A 22,365-nucleotide genomic window follows, 5' to 3' on the forward strand; every position below is an offset into this window, starting at 1 on the left:
GGAATTCTGACACAAAAATTTAGCAATACTTCAGTCTTTTCAATGGAGTTATAGGTGAAAATATGATTTCATGCACATATTTGCATAATTAATTTATTAAAAATAAAAAGGCAATATTTTTCTTTTGTATGACCATGTAATCTTGTAGTTGACATCCAGCTCTATCTTCAGGCAAAAATTTGCGGCGATCGCGCGATCGGTGGCCGAGATCTGAAGGGAGGGTCAAATTGACCCCCCCAGTAAAAACTTGGTCTCAAATAGCCCAGTTAGAATAGGGTTAAGTCTTCATTTCAATTGAATTTCGATAAATCTAAATATCTCATTTATATAATTTACACTAAGTCATCATCGAGTTATTGCATGTATTGAATATAGTGTGTGTATTCCTGTGTATTCTCATTCGTATTCGTATTCAATATCTCATTCATTGTTGATATGATAAACTGGAAGACTAGTATCTGCCCTTTAGTTCTTGGTATATTGTTGTTAATGAATCAAACTCCATTCAAACTCAACTCAAATTCATCAGACAGGTAGACAATGTGAAACAAAATGCCTTCAATTTACTATTTCATGATGGAAATAAGAATCAAAATGGAATGCACAAAGTAATATGGTGTACTTCATGTATGTAAACTTGTGCAAACCTTCCGATCCCGTCCAGTCGTCAATGACGTTTTGGGAATTCCAGCGGACAGACACACTCACATTGGTTTGGAGGACTTCACTGTTGTACATGTACTGTGGGTGCCAAGATTGCAATTTGTGCATATCATGAGGAACGTGTAAATCAAGTCTGTATATTCAAACAAATGTTTTAAGTACAAATACCAGTTCTATGTTTATTTCCTCTACATTCTAAACTACCAAGGTGTAGTGCAAAATGTATACAGTGCATGCTATTAAATATTGAGTTCAATTTCATACTCATAAATGCATGTGCAGTAGCTTATACTGTACAAAATTAAAGCGAACTTCATGCTACCACATCTTCAGTGTACTTTGTAATAAATGAGAGAATGACCATTCACTGGACAGTAGAAATATGATGGTATCACCTGTTTTGCTCATCCTTTTAATCAGACAGTAAATGGAGAAATATCACATATAAGCACATTTCATTCACAATGTTTTTAGGCAAACCTACGATATGAAATATACCGCACTGTACACTAACTGACAAAAAATTGCAGCCACACTATCCCGAGTCCGAGAAAGATTACAGACATTATGTATGGCCAATAAACCAATACCTCACTTCCACATGAAAGGCAACTGTGATAAACTCTGGATCTACTGGATTTCACGATTCCCTTTTTATGCACATTTTTTTTTGAATATACACTCACCAATTAATAAAATGGAAAAGATATACAGCTGTATGTGCTAATTGGAAAAGTGAAACTCTGCATACGTTAAGGATGGTTTACTGCCTATTGAGTGATTAAAGCCAATTTATTATTTGGAATATACTTTGGAGTATATTACACTAACACCTCAAGGCATGTACATGGTCATTCAGCTTGGTTATGCTGCGCGTGATGCAACAATTTCCAACAAGATATTCATGTAATCAATCATTATATTGACATGGAGTGCTATTCACTCCTAATTGAATTATGGAGGTGCATTATGTAAGGTATAACATTAACAAATGATATCCTTGAAAACTATTGTCCAGCTACATGTACATGAAAGTTCTTCAAGAGTATTAGTACAAATTGTATGTAGAATAGTGTGCTATTAGTCTACTCTAAAAAAAAAGTATGTGTTAATGGACAGAGCTCTGATATGGCTATACCAGGGCTCAACACTAATGGTGGCCAGGTTTCCCCGGAGCTACTTGTACTCAGAATTTATGTTGAGTCACCAAATTTCCAGGAAGATCATCTTTTGGTGGCCCAGCCGATCTAAAGATTCAAAATGGAAAACCCCTTTTGGGCAACCAAAATATCAGATTTAGAGATTTTAGTGGCCAAAGCAGACCACTGGAGAAAAGATATATGATAGGCCCTGGATATACAACATAATCTGCTTTGTATTTCCACAAAACACCTTTTACCCCATTTTCCAAGGTCATAATTGGTATATTAGTGGAGCGGCATAGCCGAACAATTGTGCATTTTGTGATAAAAGCACCAAATTTCGTACACAGGTTGACAATCACCTTCAGATTAAATTTAGATATTGGGCCATCGCAAATAGTGCCCTCAACGTCCATGGCAGCCATTTTTCAAAATGGCTGCCATAAATGCCATGTTTTCGTAAAATTTGCTAATTCTAGGAGAGAAAAGTCAATAAGATTGTGGTTACAAATGGAAAAATTACATTCAAAATAAATCTAGATATCAGGCCATCGGAAATAGCGCCCTCAACGGCCATGGCAGCCATTTTTCAAAATGGCCGCCATAAATGCGTTTTTTTTTCAAAATATTTTTCCAACTCCAGAAGGAAAAGCCAGTAAGATTTTGCAAACAAGTGGAAAATTACATTCAAAATGAATTTGAATATTTGGCCATTGTTAATTGCGCCCTCAACGTCCATGATAGCCATTTTTCAAAATGGTTGTCTAATGTGCCACTTCTTCGATGATTTTGCAAAGTTCAGAAGGGAAAAGTTAATAAGATTTTGCCCATAAATGTTAATTACATTCAAATTAAATCTAGATATTGGGCCATCGGAAATTGCGCCCTCAACGGCCATGGTAGCCATTTTTTTTTAAATGGCCGCCATAAATGCCATTTTTTGTTAAGAAATGCAAATTTCAGAAGGGAAAGCCATTTTTTCTCTTTTTTGCAGACAAGTGGGAAATTACATCCAAAATAAGTCCAGATATTGGGCAATTGAAAATTGTGCTTTCAATGGCTGTGGCAGCCATTTTTTTTTTTATGGGCACCATAAGTGCCACTTTTTCATTAAAAAGAATGCTAATTTCAAAAGGAAAAGTCAATGAAATTTGGGTTATAAATGGGAAATGACATTTAAAATAAATTTCGATATTGGGCCATCGGAAATTGCGCCCTAAACGGTCATGACAGACATTTTTCAAAATGGCCGCCGCCATAAATGCTATATTTTCGAAAAGATTCACTAAAATAAGAAGGGAAAGCCAATGAGATTTTGTAAACAGGTGGGAAATTACATTCAAAAGTAAACTTATTGGGCCATTGCAAATTGCCCCCTCAATGACCATTCCAGCCATTTTTTTAAAATGGCCACCATGAATGTCTTTTTTTTGGTAAAATGTTGCAGACGTCAATCAGAATTTCAACAAAGGTGGAAAATTACATTCAAACTGAATTTGATAATAGGGCCATCCAAAAGTGGACCCTGAACAGCCATAGCAGCCAAGTTTCAAAACAGCTGCCATGAATGCCCCCCCCCCCACCCATTTTTGGCAAAAAATAAAAAATAAAATTGCTGATGTCAGAAGGAAAAGTCAATAATACTTTGCAAACAAGTTGAAAATTATGCTCAAAAATAAATTTAAGTATAAGGTCTTCTTAGAAGGCGCCCTCAAGGGCCATGCTGACCGCCATGGATGTCTGCTTCTCAGCATTTTTCTTTTCTTTTTTTGAAAGATTTGCTAATTTCAGAGAGAAAATCAATGAAATTTGTACATACACTATGTTGAAAATCATATTCTAAAGAAAATAATATATGAGGTTATTACAAATGACACCATCAACGACCATGGCAGCCATTTTCCAAAATGGTCACTATAAATGCTATTTATTTCTTGAAAATATGATAATGCCAGAGGAAGGCAATACAATTTCTTGTGCAAATTGACAAAAGAAATTCAAATAAATTCAAGTTTGAATTTGAAATGAAGATATTTAGCCACCATTTAAACATTGTCCCCAACGGCTATGGCAGCTCTTTGTCAAAATTGCGTCCACACATTCCTTTTTTTTTTTCTTTGCTTATTCCAGAAGGAGAAAGCAATAGAATACTGCTAAACAGCCATTATATCTAATGCAATCTGGTGTTTCATTGATGGGTTAGTTCTAAATTCATGTTTTCAGTTTAGTTTTAATTGCAGTATTTCGCGTGTGATGGCTAACAGTATGAATATCAAAGGTATGTATTTTTATTGAAGCATAGGAAGTACATTAACTTTTTTCCTAAAATGAAAGGCCATTTTTTCGTACCTGTCTTAAGAATATTTAGGAAGTTACATTTTAGAATAGATACACGTCATATAGTCCCATATATTCAATGATATGGTGTTACTGTCAAAGTTAATACATGGCGCCATTATCCCTGGATATTCATATTACTCTTTTTTTCGGAAATTTTTCATGTTGGCCACATAAAGTATGCATTCATCATTGGTGAGATATAATCAATAAGTATTTGCCTTGTTTATTTTAGTTGTTCCTCAAATGATTTCTTTAACACCATATTTCAGGTTATATAATTAGTCTGAGAGCTGGCTGCTGGTCAATTTACCCCATCAAGCCCATAAGGTTTGACCCCTGAGAGTTGCTGGGGCCACCCTCCTCATTAAAAAAATGCCCGTCAGCCTGGTCCCTGAGGGCGGGTTCGGCCCCCAGGGACCCCCCGAAAAGGCCCTCCGGCGGGTGTAATTTACCCCATGGAGCCCATGGACCAAACTTGGCCTATGAATGTCCTATGGGTGTACATAATCAAAATATAAAAACTGACAAAATATCTGGTCGGGAAAGGGGTTGCCAGACCGCTTGTTTGCAGGCATAAAACCTTGTTTTTGGTCAAGGAGTCTGCGCCAAGACTACACTGTCCCATAGGCCCTGTACTGTAGCGTCTCCCAACAGGCTGACGGACAGTGCCAGTTAGTGCATGTAGTAGTCTTGGCGCAGACTCCTTTACGCCCAACAAGGGTTTGTGCCTGCAAACTACCCGTTATACCCTGGGACCCAGGGTAGTTTGCATGCACAAATTGACCACACACACACCCACACCCACACACACACCCACACACACACGCACACACACACACACATACACACACACACACACACACACACACACACATTCACACATGACTCTATGTATACTAAGAATACCGTAACACAAAACATGACCAGTGGTTTCTCCATACAGCCATGATACCTTGCACATATCTGTAATTATTATGTTCATAACTTTTGAATGTTTTACATCGATACTATCAGTGAACCTTCAAGCAGGAACACTGAAGAGATTTTGAAATTTGTGTGAAATTGTATTCTGTTTTACTGGCCACACAACCTGCTTACCCTTTATTATGTATCCACCATATAAGACTCCTATATTTATATTTGGAAAATGCTGAAATAAACCCTTTGTTGTGAGTAGACTTCAGTTTCTCAAATCATGCATTATACTGTATGATAGACTAAAATGTGAAATTATGTTTTATATTATATGAAATAAATTCATGCCAAATACTGGTCAGTTCAGGAATCATAAGACTGCAACTGAAACATGTGCAATGCTTATCATAGGCCTACATTATACGTAATTTATGTAAGCTTTAGTCTTCCATAGAATGTGATGCATGGTTTGATGTGTAATTGCCATGGTTTTGAATGGCAACTAAATCATAAATATGAACTAGGACCTGCATTGTAACTGTATATGGTATGTGACACCCTGGAAGTATTATCTCTTTTTTTTGGGGGGGGGGGGAGGGGGTAGACAAAGTATCTCAATGAGGAGTTGACAAAAATTCTAATATAAAAGAGAACACAACATGTAAATGCTCTCAACGTGCATGCTATTGTTAAAGAAAAGAAATTAAGCTAACATTTCATTTAGCTGGTAATTTTATGTTTCACGTTGTGTGTATATGTCCCGGGTTAACGGCAATCATATACTATGATGCGCTCTTTGCAGTGTGTGAAACCGTAGGTTGAGTTTTGTTTGTGTGGGGCTGGGGAACTGAAGATGAAGTACAGTGTATCTCCAGAAATAAGGAGTTGACAAAACTGCTGATATAAAGAGACCACAAGACCAAGTTAATACTTTCAGCCTATATGCTATATAAAAAGAGAGCTATTATGTTTCAACTTGGTGTGTACTGTTCACGGTCATTGGCAGTGTTTGCAGTATGTGACACCATTTGTGTGGGGCTGGGAACTATTATAAATAAAATATATCTCCAGAAATAAGAAGATGACCAAAAAAAAAAAAGCGCTGAAGAGATGAAGAGAACACAAGATCAAAGTAAATGCTCTTGGCCTGTTTATTTCCATTACAGAAAGTTAGCATTCTATTGTGAAGCTTGTTATTTGAGGTTCCAAGGAAGAAATACATGTATATAGAACACCGTAATTACATGTTCATTAGTATTAGGGATATGCAGATATTTGTCCAAAACTATGAGGTGACATGCACTACTGAGTATGAAAATTGATCAATATCATTTCCAAAACCATTAAGCTCCTTCCTTATGTTATGCAGTTTATTCTGATTTGGAATTTATTAGAGTCAAATAAAGGAAATGTTGGCATGGATGCTGTAATCCTTGCCCATTTTATACATCAAAGGGTGGTTTTTATCAGCCAAAAACACAAAAAGTTATTAGTTTGAGGTTTTCAAAGGAATCTTATATTAGGATTGAGACTTGTTATTTGTATCTAAAAGAGGATATCAAGCAGGAGAAAAAGAAGTAATCCAAGCTACATCCCACTTGTTGACATAAACTTTATTAAAGTTATGTTTAATGCACGGTTGATGAAAATGTTTACTTAAATGTGTTATACAACTGGCCTTTAGCGCTGTTGTGGTTGGTCTTAAACTGAAGTTTACTCACAACAAAGGTTTTTCAGCATTTTCTGAAAAGCTCTATTTGAGTCTCATAAGGTGAATACATCATACAGAAAGAGTAGGCTGTGTGGCCAATAAAACCTAATACAACCTCACACAAATTTCAAATTTCTTCAGTGTTCCTTAAAGGTGTATTGATAGTATCCATGTAAAACATTCAAAAGGAATGAACATCTTATAGGTTTGACATTTATTATGTGCAAGGTATTATGGCTGCATTTATGAGAAACCTATTAATTGTAACATGTTTAGTGTTATGGTATATACAGTTGTACATAGAGTCATGTGTAAACATAATTGTGTGTGTATGTGCGTGTGTGCGTGTGTGTGTGTGTGTGTGTGTGTATGTGTGTGTGTGTGTGGGGGGGGTGGGTGTGTGTGTGGTCAATTTATGCATGCAAACTACCCTGGGTCCCAGGGTATAACGGGTAGTTTGCAGGCAATAACCCTTGTTGCGCGTAAAGGAGTCTGCGCCAAGACTACTACATGCACTAACTGGCACTGTCCGTCAGCCTGTTGGGAGACGCTACAGTACAGGGCCTATGGGACAGTGTAGTCTTGGCGCAGACTCCTTGACCAAAAACAAGGTTTTATGCCTGCAAACAAGCGGTCTGGCAACCCCTTTCCCGACCAGATATTTTGTCAGTTTTTATATTTTGATTATGTACACCCATAGGACATTCATATAGGCCAAGTTTGGTCCATGGGCTCCATGGGGTAAATTACACCCGCCGGAGGGCCTTTTCGGGGGGTCCCTGGGGGCCGAACCCGCCCTCAGGGACCAGGCTGACGGGCATTTTTTTAATGAGGAGGGTGGCCCCAGCAACTCTCAGGGGTCAAACCTTTTGGGCTTGATGGGGTAAATTGACCAGCAGCCAGCTCTCAGACTAATGTCTCCGTGAGTATTCTACTGTCTTCTCCTTCTGAAGTTAAGCAAATTTTCAAGACAAAAATAAAGAAAAGTGTATTGTAGCCAATTTGACAATTAGCTGAAAAAGCCATTGAGAACACAGCTTATGATGGCTCAATGTCTAAACTTCTTTGTATGTAATTGTCAACTTGCGCAAAAAAAAAGATGTTTATTGCCTTCTGCCGGCATTAGGACATCTTCATAAAAGAAAAATGGCATCTATGACAGCCATTTTGGAAAATGGCTGCAATTACCGTTATTAGCAATTTTTTCTTCTTGAAAATTTGCGAAGGAACAATTTCTAGAGTTAATGCAATCTAGATATATTGTTTGATTTTAAACATGATTTTCAATCTATGTACACATTTGTTGATTTTTCTTTCTGAAATTACCATCTTTTAAAACAAAATGATTATGACAATGGCAGCCATTTTGGAATATGGCGGCCATGGCCGTTGAGGGCAGTATTATAAGAATCTAATACAAATATTTATTTGAAACATAATTTTCAAATTGTGTGCAAAATCTTATTGACTTTTCCTTTTGTGAAATCAGATAATAAAAAATAGTGGAATCCACGGTGGCCATTTTGAAAAATGGCTGCAATGGCCATTGAGGGCGCTATTTACAATGTAATACATAAGCGCAAGATATATTTCAAACGAAATTTTTAAATTGAGTGCAAGAGCTTATTGACTTTTCCATCTGGAATAAGTAAATTCAGAGAAAAAAAAGTGGTATTTATGGCAACCAATTTTAAACATGGCCACCATAGGCGTTGAGGGCGCAATTTGCGATGGCCCAATATCTAGATTTATTTTGAATTTTATTTCCCACTCGTTTGCAAAATCTTGTTGATTTTCCCTTCTGAAATCTGTATTTTTTTTGCGAAATATTGCATTTATGGCGACCATTTTTTAAAAATGGCTGCCATGGCCGTTGAGGGCGCAATTTGCGATGGCCCAATATCTGAATTTATTTTGAATGCTATATCCGACATGTTGGCAAAATATTATTGATTTTCCCTTCGGAAGTTTGTAAATTTTAAAGCAAAATGGCATTTATGTCCACCATTTTGAAAAAAATGGCTGCTCTGGCCGTTGAGGGCGCTATTTATGATGGGCCAATTTCTAAATTTATTTTGAATGTTATTTCCCACTCATTTGCAAAATCTAACTGATTTTCCTTTCTGAAATTTTTAATTTTTTGCGAAAAATGGCATTTATGGCGGCCATTTTGAAAAAGGGCTGCCATGGCCATTGAGGGCGTAATTTTCCGTGGCCCAATAACTAAATTTATTTTGAATGTTATTTCCCACTCGTTTGCAAAATCTTATTGATTTTCCCTTCTGAAATTTGTAAATTTTTACGAAAAATGGCATTTATGGCGGCCATTTTGAAAAATGGCTGCCATGGCCGTTGAGGGCGCTATTTACGATGGCCCAATATCTGAATTTATTTCAAATGTAATTGTCAACATATGTGCGAAATTTGGTGCTTTTATCACAAAATGCACAATTCCTCTAATTTTTCAAGCTATGCCGCTCCACTATATAACAATTCAATGAACTTTCATGTGGTTAGTGGTCACATCATTCCAGTAATATCACTAGATGAAGAGTAGTGTGCATATTCATGTAAGTGTGAGTATGTACTTTGTATGTAGGCAATCAATGTCAATGATTTCTCACCTGTCGAGCAGGACAGTTGACAAACGTCTCATTGAAGTCTGTTACCGCTACAGTCTGTTCACTCCCGTCTACATGCATGACACATTCATACTTAGTGACCTGTAGAACAGAACAAGGCAGGAAAATACACTAAGTGCAAACTGGACTCTTCCCCATTTATAAAATCTCTGATTTCAAATTATATCAACAACTGGCTTCACTACAATGCTGTGTCTGTTCTGGTTCATGAAAGTGGAGCTGTCTTCCTGCAAATGAAATGTTTTCCTGAAAGGTTGCAACATTTATCAGTGCCTTGTCCAATATCTGCCTCATCCCGTCTCTCTATGCACACTTTCTAAAAGTGGATGTGATATGCAGTCACTTGACTTTTATACTAAAGACTTGAACAATGTAAGAATGAACTTTCTGTTTTGATTTGAGATGAAGAAGATTGCAAACACTTTAAATGTAATCCACATGAACATCTTACTCCTACAAGTTATGTCTTAAGTACAGTTGTAACATTTCAAAACTTTAGTTTCATTTAATACCTAGCTGTGTAGGCATACTGCAGCAAAACATATGGATTTATTCTGTTCCACCACGACAAGGACCTACAGGCCTACTGGCAGAGAGAAGAGAACATAAAAAATCTTTATATTCTTGATAAAAATAACAAGTCAGAACATACGCCTTGTCACCTCAGCATTATACTGACTTGATTATATGGTTAATCATCACACACTTTTTAAAATCAAAATGTTGTGCTATCTGCATCATTTTAATAATTAAATAGATTGAATGGAATATCACATTTGAAAGGTTTCTGTATCTCCCATGGGGGGTGGGTATTTATGATTATAAGGTTCCAGGTTTTCATGCCACTTTTTATTTGTGTCGATACACCTGACCTATGTTATACCTGGTACTCTCCCAATTCTATTGATTCAGATGATGTTACTTTACAAGAAATGCTAACAGAATACCTTTTTCATTAAAAACCCTTCAAAGTGTCATAGGTTAAAAATGGGATGACCTCTATTACTTTGGCTTTTAGATTTTTGCAAGATACCAAGAAACCACCTATGAAATAGTACAGAGCATACCATTCTAAGAGGAATTCACAATCTATTTGATGAAAATCGGTTTTGGAATTGCTGAGACATCCAAAAACAAAGCAAAACAAAGTGTTCGCAATAAAAGGTGGGTCCCACTTTTTATTAGGATTGCTCTGTTTTGGATATCTCGGACATTTCAAAACCAGTTTTCATCAAATAATGCTGAAATCTCTTGGAATTGGCATGCTCTTTCACATTTCATGAAAGGTTTCTCATTATCTCACCAAAACTTGCTGAAAATCTGAAGGCAGGTCTCAACCAAAACTATAGGACCCTTTTAAAGGTCCTGTTTACCTTTGGGAACAGTGATTTTAAAAATGTTTAAGATATCACATTTGATGCATACATTGTATGTGTAGGTCTGTTGTATCAAAAAAATCCTACCATATAAAATTTTCGCAATAAAGCCTAAAATATAAGGAGATATAGGTATTTTTCTTATTAAACTATAACTGTAGATGGTTAAGTCTGGCCCAATTCTTATCATAACTTTTGTTTCATATTTTGTCTATTCAACAATACTTAATGATTATACGGATTCAATTTTTCTTTAACAGTGTTTTTTTTGTTTTTTTTTTAATTCCAAACTCACATTTTGATCTACAAGTTGTACATGTATTTTAAATCACTAATGCTGGGTTTTTGTTTCTTCTGCAAATGCTAAAGTATGCCTTTAAATTTTGTCACAATCCATTAATTGTGAGATGTCTATGACAAGTATAAGAAATTTTGTATTTGAACCATGATGATGGTTTTCCTACCTTGGTTGTATCAGTTGGTAGATTGGATGCCATTAGGCTGTAACCAGTTGCAATATTGACTGGTATCAGGGTTTCTTCCGGCACACCGAGGAGCTGAGGGCAATATTCCTGCCCTCTTCTGTTGGTCTGACCTGGCATCTGTTTGTTTGTGATGATATAAGCAACTAAATCTCAGCTTTTACTCATCAGTCACTAAATTTGTGGAGGCACAGTGATACAGTGGATAAGGGGCAAGTACATGTCAACAGAATGTCTGAGGTTTGAGTCTTGCCTGGTGCATTCCATTATCCTCAACAAAACATTTTTACCCATAAAATCTTTCTACGTCTTGATGGGAGGTTTAAAGTGCATAGGCCCCTACCCGGCAGTGCTTAGGCAATAATAATGGAAGGACCCTCTGGTAGAGCTACAATTGTAATTAGCACTGAAAAGACTACCCTTGAAGTGTATTATAACATAGATGATGACTGGCGGGGGAGGGAGCATATCAAATGTTCCACCCGAAGGGATTGAAATGCCATTGAGGGAGGTTATACATAATACATAGTTGTAAGTTCCGAGACGAAGTCAAGGGACTTACAGTGTATAGCCTCCTGAAGCAGCATTTCAAACCCCGAGGGTGGAATGTTTGGTACATGTTCCTGACAACAAAAGTCATCATCTGCTATATTATATGGGTTTATAGTCAAATACGTCAAAATACGTCAACGTTTTCCATGGGAGAACATTTCAAGAATGTTCACCCATGGGTGAACATAACGAATGTGGTGTACCTCCATCACATGACTGTGTTTAGCCAATCACTAACCGGTATTTGACTAACCCATTTAATATTAATAGATAGTCCCATACCGTTATCAAGATCAAAATACTAGCTGTGACATCACACTCCAGCACATGGAAACAATGGTCATTGGTTTGTACCTTCTGAAACAAATCAAGCAAACAATTAAAAGCACAGTATGTGTTATGCAGTATGATAATAATTAATTTCTTTGTAACAAGATCCTAAGAATAGATACACATACATGTATAACAGAAATGTACTTCCAGAGATATAAAGGTAGACATATTCACAATATGGTTTATATGTGATGTACAAGGTAGACTCACATTAATTCCAGTAACAATAGTATCGCCTACACATGATGAGCTGTCGTGTGTACACCTGTTGTCGTACACACACCAGTCACAAGGCCACCGGCTAGTCACACAAGATGAACATCTACAAATAGTAAAGAAAACGTTGTTAAGAGTAAATTACAATAATTATACTGTATATGCCCCCCCAGAAAAACAAAAAAAACAGTACCCTCCACAATGATATCTTTAAAAATAGTGAATCAATTTAACTAAAAAATTCAGGGTATGAAACTATAAGTCATTGCCCACATCTTACAGAAAACCCCAATCGATTGGCTTCATTGATCAAAAGAAATTAAGAATTTTGTAGAGGATGTCAGGAGTCTCTTCCCTCCAAGTTCTGTCTATTGTGTTCACACACGAGAACATTGAAATAATAAACTTGGCAGAATCAGACTCATGGCATGCTTTACAACAATCCACATTTCTCTGTGACCACTTAACCAAATTGAATGGGGTTTTCTGCGAAATACAGTTTAATCATATTGGGTGTTATCAATATGAAAATCTGATTGTATTCTTTTTTTGGGGGGGGGGGGGGATGCTGTAAATGCGGGGTTGTATATTTCACAAGATCCCTTTGTAAACATTTTCACTCTTTTTCTTTGGTTGGGGTGTATGATATTTGAGACAGAGTACATCAAATTTGGTACATAGGGTTAAGCAATAACATTCCACTAGCATCATTAGCTTTGATCGAGAAATATGTCAACATCAGACAAATCTATCAAATCGCCCTCATTTGATACAACAGAGTGTGGATATACAAGTAGCAAACTCTACATGAAAAAAAGATTAGAGTTAATTATAAAGAAAAGTAAGAGATTGATAATGAAAGCAAAACAAATCAGTAATGAAGCACAGTTTTGGGCATTCGGGTAGATGAAAAACAATACAAACTTTTAAAGAATGAGAAGGAAATTGATAAGATTTGAGTGCATTCAATTGAGGAAATGGATGGAATTTAAATGGAGGTAATAAATGACAGATTGTTCTTATTAATATCATTAATAAGAAAGAGAATTTATGTACTATATCTTTTCTCCATTTTTTTCTCTTTTTTTGAGTGTGTGTGTATAATGTGTTTCATTAGCTTTATAGTTGATTATTTTATTCCTCTGTTCCATAACTGATCTAAAGCTATTAGAATACTGAAATGAAAAGATCCTAGAAATGAAGCAGGAAGAAGTCATATAGAATTGCATAAATAGAAGGGCATAAACCATATGCAAATTAAAAGCTCAAAAACTAATGATAAGGACACGAAATATCTATACAAAGCTGTCGCAGAACAGCAATTTGCAGTTTTAAAGAAATTTGTGCCCTCTCATGAATCAAAACACTCAAATTCATCAAGACTTGATAGAAAAAAAAAGGAAAAATCAATATCTGGAGCAACTTTGTCTGCAAAGACCAAATTAATGACGTTTGCATAAAATTGTAAGAAACCGAAGATTAATAAATCTAATAAACAAAACAATAGACAGGTGAGAGGATACAGCAGAAGTATTCTTAACCAACACATAATCATTCATGGACATTGCATCAATAATGTTCATCATGTAGTTTTATATGTGGCATGGCATTTCTCAGATCACTAAGTTTTGTCACACACATCAGAGCACCCTGGGAGATTTCAGCTTCCTGCATACTCTCATTAAACCTAAATCAACAAGGAAAAGTAGAAATTACGCGGTGCGTAACATATGTCCCCGCCGGAAGTAGCATTTTGTAACAAAATGTGCAATATAGGTAAAAAATCAAGGTCAAAGGTCAAAGAAGTCAAAGGTCAAAATTCTGTGTAGAAGTTTTGAAGCCCTCACCTAGTGCCATCACATAAAGCAAATGGAATCGAAATTGGGTTAGAAATGGCGAAGGAGTAGCATTTTGTAGCCAATGTACAATATAGGTCAAAAATCAAGGTCAAAGGTCAACGAAGACAAAGGTCAAAATTCTGTGTAGAAGTTTTGAAGCCCTCACCTAGTGCTATCACATAAAGCAAACGGAATCGAAATCGGGTTAGAAATGGCGCAGGAGTAGCATTTTGTAGCAAAATGCACAATATAGGTCAAAAATCAAGGTCAAAGGTCAAAGAAGTCAAAGGTCAAAATTCTGTGTAGAAGTTTTGAAGCCCTCAACTAGTGCCATCATATAAAGCAAACGGAATCGAAATCGGGTTAAAAATGGCGAAGGAGTAGCATTTCGTAGCAAAATGTACAATATAGGTCAAAAATCAAGGTCAAAGGTCAAAGAAGTCAAAGGTCAAAATTCTGTGTAGAAGTTTTGAAGCCCTCACCTAGTGCCATCACATAAAGCAAACGGAATCGAAATCGGGTTAGAAATGGCGAAGGAGTAGCATTTTGTAGCAAAATGTACAATATAGGTCAAAAAATCAAGGTCAAAGGTCAAAGAAGTCAAAGGTCAAAATTCTGTGTAGAAGTTTTGAAGCCCTCACCTAGTGCCATCACATAAAGCAAACGGAATCGAAATCGGGTTAGAAATGGCGAAGGAGTAGCATTTTGTAGCAAAATGTACAATATAGGTCAAAGGTCAAGGTCAAAGGTCACGACTGAAATTCTGTGTAGAAGTTTCAAAGCTCCCATGTAGTGCTATCATATAAAGCAAACAGAATCAAAATTGGCTCATAAATGACAGAGAAGTAGCAAATTGAAGATTTTGATCACACACGGACGCACACACGGACACACGGACACACGGACGGACGGACGGACACACGGACGGACGGACACACGGACACACACACGTACGGAGCCCGTTTCATAGTCCCCTGCTCGAACTCGTTCGGCGGGGACAAATTAATTCTTTAACATGATCACTGTCATTCACAACTTACTACATCAAATTATCCAACTCAAGTTGCAATACCTATAAAGTAAACACACTCCATATGAAACAGATTGATGTGTCAAGCAGCTACATAGTAATAATATGTACACATTCTGAGCCAAAATGACACTTGACAGCACCTCTCAAAGTCATATTAGGATGGCCTTGCATGGTTAGAGGCAGGTCAAAAATAATTAATTACTCTGACATCATGCGTTACAGTCCTTATGAGGTACACATTGACAATTTAGTGTAGTTGCAGTCTGCAGGGCCCCTTGAAGACTTTACAGACAGAATTGTGTAAAAAAAAAATAAATAGATAAATAAAAAATACAAGGTTTTTGAATGAGTATATCTATTTTGTTATTAATAATTGCAATGAATATGATTTTGCTTTGAACAAGTCTCTTCAATGGGCATATTGCTTTTAAAATACCAATTGTTATAAATTTTGTGGAAAATTCAATATGAAAGGGACAAACAAATACACTTTTTCCATTAATATCTGATTCCAAAGTGATTAAAATTTCCTCAAATATCAAACAAATGTAGTATCTAGTTAGGGGATTTTAATAGACACATGACTTACGATGAGATGCGAGTGCAGTCAAAAAAGAAGAAATCTCTCTCAACAAAGTTCACTCCACTTTCAGTCGACTTAATAGAGAGTGCCACAACCACATTGTCAGCTGTACAGAGGAAGACATTATCAAAAAAGGTACATTGTTTGACATTATGTCAGAAGATACTGATGAAACATAATATATTTTGCTTTTGGTTGAGAATTTAAGCATGTCTTGCAAAGGAATTGTATATTTTGTGTGACACACCTGGGGTACAGATTATTTTCCTAACTTGGGCGGTATTTTCTGGTGGTTAAACATTGTACACGCTTGTAGAATGCAAGTTAAACAAACACAAAATCATAGTGAGAGTGATACATTGATTTTTCATCAATCCTTAATGGATTGCAGAACAGAAAAGAAAGCTGACTGTGTCTGATGCTATGGCCCACTCTTCCAGCACTACAAAATGCTTCTCAAGAAGAACTGGTACGTACAGTATTGAATGGTTTTATCATGAAATGTCTTGTTTTCAAGTTCCAACAGAACATGACAATTGTACTACAAGTAACATATGTAATGCCCTACGGTATTTGTTGAAAACAAAAAATCTTGAAGGCAATTTACACCATATGTGAACTAGATATGTCGCTATGGCAACTGATGCCTGCGCCATAATGCATGATTCTCCCTAAAGGTGCATGGTGCAATGTCTTCACAATGTGTGATGACAGTTTCACATGACTGGCAAAATACTGAAATGACAGGTTTGTCAGAAATATCTTAAATGTTCAACTAGATTTGCTATAATTGTCTATTACCAGAGTGCAGGTACATGTATTTGGGGAATTGAGGATTTTTACTTGACTTCTGACCTACCCTTTTATAAGTTTAAGCATTGAGTAATTTTCAAGGTATGAAGAAAGAGTGTGACTACAGTATAATCATATTGCATTTAAACCTGACCTTTAACCCTTAATCTTTGACCTTTACCTTCTGGCTTGAAATTTTCCAGAGAATCCCCATGGTAATACATGCATATATCAAGTTTTGAAAATAATAATGCAAGCATTGCATATACTAGTATATAACTTATAAGGGAAATAGTAAAACTTTGAGGAGTTGACCTTGACCTTTAACTCTTTATGTGACATGGTGGAAACCCCCTGTGTGCCACGTTATTCTGAGACACGAAGGTAGTCATGCTTTGAGAAAGAATTCTGTTTTTCCAATGTGTATAACTTCTACAAATTTCTGTTACACTGAACCTAGTAGTGAGCAAAGTTAAAGAGGAATGCCAACTTTGCTTCCATATACAATATATGACAATTCTATTTTTCTTTTTTTCTTTTGAATTACCAGTTGCTACATTACTGTAAAGGCATGACTTTTACACATAAGATAATGACCGAAACTTAGAATGTATATGCAAATTTAGTTGGGAACACCCCTTGATAGTCAATCACCACATAGAATGCAAGCCGTATGTGAGGGGAACAAAAGCGCGTGTAACGCAACTTTGATTGTACCGCGGGATTAGCGATTTATCGATCGGTTTTGGCGGCTTTGTTTGTTGAGCAGAATATGCGAAGTTGGCACGCCATCGACTGAGTCGGACATGCGAACGTGGCACATAAAGAGTTAACTGCCTAACTATTGACCCATGATCCCTCCATTCCCTAGATAATCCCTGTCAGTCAGTACATGCGTACATGTATGTACCAAGTTCCATAAAGATACATTTAACTATTTGTGAGAAAAGTGAAATTGTAACATTTTCACCTAACCTCTGACCCTTTGACCTTTGACCTTATGACATGAAACTCTCTCTGGAGAATCTTTACGCAGTAGTACATGTCTACACTAAGTTTCAAGAAAATACCTTCGGGCATTGCATGGATATGGGGGAAATACATTGTAGCAACATTTTTAGCATATGACTTTGACCTTTTGACCTTTGACCTCTTGCCAATGTCACTAAAATTTACTCAACTGATTGCCCATCATACATCATCCTTGGACCAAGTTTGGTGAAAGATGCTTCATCCAGTTTTGAGTTATCATGTAAACAGATAAATTTTAGGATTTGACCCTGATCTTTGACCTTTGACCTCTGTCCAATTTCACTCAAAAACTAATCAAGTAATTGTCCCATCATACATCATCCTCAGACAAAGTTTGGCGAAATTTGCTTGATCCAGTCTTGAGTTATCTCGTAAACGGATACAATTTCATGATTTGACCTTGACCTTTGACCTTTAGCCTTTGGCCAATTTTACCCAAAATCTAATCAGGAAATTGCCCCATCATACTTTATACTTGGACCAAGTTTGGTAAAATTCCAGTCAATATTACTCAAGTTTTGGCATAAACGAATGCAAGACGGACGGACAACCCGAAAACAATGCCTCCGGCACCACTTCATGGCGGAGGCATAAAAACTGCAAAATTAGAAAATTAGCAACATCTGGATATACCAAATGCTATGTAAAACATTACTAGAAAAATCACAAGCACTGCCATTCTTCTAACTTCAAGTACTCATCTAAATAGAAATATTTGTTATGTGACTTCTGTGCACTAATATATTCTTCCCTGTGACCAAAAACACAAGTGCAGCTAGTTGCGGAACATCAAACCACCCTACCAACATTGCATTACATGGTAAAAAAAAACCAAAACAATCAAAAACAAAATAAAACTAACTTTATGACTTGTCATACAAATGTAGTGCAGTTGTAACATGAATGGATAGGTTCTTAGGTTTTGTATGTCATAGTATTTTGCAATGAGAATGGATCTATTCTGCCAGGAACCTCTGCAAAATGTCTTTATTACATATTACATCTTAACCCATTGAAGACGAGTCACAAGAATACTTGGGCAGGTATCTCTGGGAAATGCGTGTTACAGCAAAATCAGTCCAGTTTAACATAGCAGCTATATGACTTGTAAAGTACTGTAGTTACTACACACCTCCTTCAGGTATTTGTGGTACAGAGCTTGAAGGTGGCGTAGTACAGTTGATGGTATTTCCAGAAGTAACAGCTGACACTTCATATGAATCAAACACACACATGTATTGGTTACTACCTGTCAAAGCAGGCAGCAGCTGTACTGTGATGGTTAACTGTAAAAATGGAAGAAGAAAAGATAGAAAGGTTCAATCTGTGACATCAAAATATATGCATCATATAAAGCTCAATACAACATGCCAATCACTTATTTCATCACATATTTTACAATTCATAAATCGAAATATGCTTTTGTTCAACTGCATGACATGATAATTAGGCTTTGTTCTATAACATGCGCAAATAATAACAAACTAATAAAACATAATGCCTATCAAAGACAAAAAATAAAAATACAGCTACAAAATACCACAAGATAAAAAAAAACAGTTTGCAAGTGTGTATAAGTAAAAGACACCCCATGTAATATTGGATAAGCAAAGGAGACAAAAGCAAAAGAGCTTACCTGTACATGTATGTCCAGTAATAGAAAAGAATGTTGCCAAAGATCTGCAGTATCAGTTGACCATGGAGTAATCATGCAGTCTCTCGAATATTATTAAGCAACCAACTGCATATTCAAACCCAAATGCGGGACACTCATACTGACTGGTTTGCCCAAGACAAGTAAACACCTTGATGAATTGTTCCCTCATATAAACGGCCATTTGCAATACATTACACTGTTATTTTACACAATCCATAATATTGCTTGGTTCAACATTCTCGAGGAAATCACATACATTACGAAAAGTAAGATATACAACAAAGACAGTTACCATTAATGCAGTTACAAAATGATGTATATACTTACTAAATATGCAAAAATTATTTCACAGAAACTTCTGGTGACCATTTAAAACCACAACATGAGAAACAATTGGATTTTTCATCTTCAATCCAAGCAGAAATTGATCTTAAATTTATACACGATCTCTGCATGACAGATATTCTATTCGTGGATACTGCCACCTACATTGTACTCCAATACTGCTACTGCATTAAAAGTTATATCATTAGTCATGAACATAATGCGCTTATGGAGGGTGCTAAATTTCAGTTTATGATCTAATAATCCCTTCATTGTGGTTATAAGGGAGCTTTAGATTTTAGACGCACGGACATTCAGAGGGAAAAAACATGTTCTGAGCATGCGCAGAAGCGTGCGTCAAGTCGATCTATTTTTAGCCTGCGTCGCCTGAGTTTTTCACTACGCGTACTGGGCTATTTTTACGTCCGCACAGTTTGCAACGTAGAGGACTACTTCATGCACCGATCATATGGGGGCGCGATTTTATTTTTTATACGTTGCATCCCAGCATAATCTAAAGCTATTTTTCAACATGACGCAGGGGAGAGGAGAACGTCCAGCGCACTCGTTGTCTCAAACGTTCGCGCGTCAAAATCTAAAGCTCCCTATTATGTACATCCTGTTTTGTTTTGTTTTGTTTTGTTTTGTTTTGTTTTGTTTTGTTTTGTTTTGTTTTGTTTTTGTCCAATTCACAGCACAGAACACTGCTTGGTGTACACTATCAATAGACCTTTCTTCAGAGCCTCTTTTCTGAATAGTAAACACTTCTCCAGAGTATATCAATGTACATATTGATTCATCCAGGTAGTATGCTGAAAGCATGTAAATTATATTTGTTCGAAAGGACTTTTTGTTCTCTCCATGATTTTCACAAGTCAGTCCAGTCAAACAGATTTAATTTACACGCTTTTACTTTTCCTGAGTTTACACTTTCTTTCTGTTACTTTAGGTAAGGAAAGTCCACTTGTATTGAGTCATATGTCATTTTAAAGCTTGGGTTTTGCTCTTTCAGAATCTATCCTAACTAAAAACCCATGTCCAGTGACTTCTTGTTGGTGTTGTCAAGCAGGGTCATTGTATATATTGGGGTGGATCCAGGAATTCTGTAAAGGGGGGCGTGACTAATATTTCTTGTGCCACTTCCGGGTTTCATTTAATTTTTTTCTTTTTATTTCTTTTGTTTTTAACGAAAAATACAGGGGGGGGCGTGCGCCGGTTGCACCCCCCCCCCTACCCCCCTCTGGATCCGCCACTGTATATAGTTTACTGACAGATGTTGGGACTTACTGGCTGTTCACTCAGGTCATGTCTAATGTTGTCTGTAGGCTGAATGTCAGAGATGCTCACACACTGTACAGCATTGTAGGACAACCACCGAGTAGACTCATCTCTCTGAACACAGTCCATGTATCTTGTACACCTGACAGATAAAATATGAAATAGAAGATAATATTTGTGCTTTGAAAATGATTTTCATTTCACTTATCGTGTGAAAGAGCTAAGAGAGAGAGAGAGAGATGACTATGATAACATGATTGTCAACTGAGATTCAGCGGGCAGGTACAAGTAAAACTAGAAGTACAAATGTATCATTAAAGGACAAGTTCACCTTCATAAACATAAGGATTGAGAGAATGCAACAATATTAGTAGAACACATCAGTGAAAGTTTGAGGAAAATTGGACAATCGATGCAAAAGTTATGATTTTTAAAATTTCTGTTTTGGAACCGCTGGATGAGGAGACTACTACAGCTTGTGAGTCATATGCGTACAACAGTATAAAGAAAATATAAAGAAAATTCAACATATTTTCACTTTTTTCGCATAATAAAAGAGCACTTGACTTGCCTCTTTCTAAAGGCAGGGGGAATAATATTACCCATAACATTTGTCGGTAACGAGTCGGGGGAATGTGTACTTTTTTCATAAGATGAAATTTTGTGAAATTCTCTTTATATTTTCCTTATATTGTTGTACGCATGTGACATCTAAGTTTTTCACACACTGCAGTAGTCTTCTCATCCAGTGGTTACTGCACAAAAACTTCAAAAATTCATAACTTTTGAACGGATTGTCCGATTTTCCTCAAACTTTCAATGATGTGTTCTACTAATATTATTAGTGGAAAAGTGAGCAAAGAAAATGGGATTCCATCGGGATTCGAACCCGAGACCTCCGGATTGCTAGACCGGTGCTCTACCGACTGAGCTATAGAAAGCCCTAGTGCAGTGTTCGTCCCAGAAACCCTTAAAGGACAAGTTCACCTTCATAAACATAAGGATTGAGAAAAAGCAACAATATTAGTAGAACACATCAGTGAAAGTTTGAGGAAAATTGGACAATCGATGCAGAAGTTATGAATTTTTTAAATTTTTGTGTTGGACCCGCTGGATGAGGAGACTACTACAGCTTGTGAGTCATATGCGTACAACAGTATAAAGAAAATGTAAAAGAAAATTCAACATATTTTCACTTTTTTCGCATAATAAAAGAGCACTTGACTTGCCTCTTTCTAAAGGCAGGGGGAATAATATTACCCATAACATTTGTCGGTAACGAGTCAGGGGAATGTGTACTTTTTTCAAAAGACGGAATTTTGTGAAATTCTCTTTATATTTTCCTTATATTGTTGTACGCATGAGACATCTAAGTTATTCATACACTGCAGTAGTCTTCTCATCCAGCGGGTACTGCACAAAAACTTCAAAAATTCATAACTTTTGAACGGATTGT

General features: G+C 36.5%; 1 protein-coding gene across 1 annotated transcript in view; it reads right to left on the reverse strand.

Annotated features, from left to right (window-relative positions):
* Window positions 1–22,365, reverse strand: part of LOC139734030 (plexin-A4-like) — a 63,500-nt gene that overhangs the window by 34,268 nt on the left and 6,867 nt on the right. The window contains exons 3-8 of the mRNA XM_071644837.1: window positions 20,919–21,051; window positions 18,783–18,936; window positions 15,833–15,932; window positions 12,367–12,478; window positions 11,254–11,391; window positions 9,396–9,494 (exon numbers count right to left, since the gene is read on the reverse strand). Coding sequence (XP_071500938.1) covers window positions 9,396–9,494; window positions 11,254–11,391; window positions 12,367–12,478; window positions 15,833–15,932; window positions 18,783–18,936; window positions 20,919–21,051 — 736 coding nt within the window. The remainder of the gene's footprint in view (window positions 1–9,395; window positions 9,495–11,253; window positions 11,392–12,366; window positions 12,479–15,832; window positions 15,933–18,782; window positions 18,937–20,918; window positions 21,052–22,365) is intronic.

Source organism: Diadema antillarum, unplaced genomic scaffold (genome assembly GCF_040938485.1).
Source record: "Diadema antillarum isolate AM-2024a unplaced genomic scaffold, OU_Dant_1.0 seq00000507_RagTag, whole genome shotgun sequence".
NCBI classification, from domain to species: Eukaryota; Metazoa; Echinodermata; class Echinoidea; order Diadematoida; family Diadematidae; genus Diadema; species Diadema antillarum.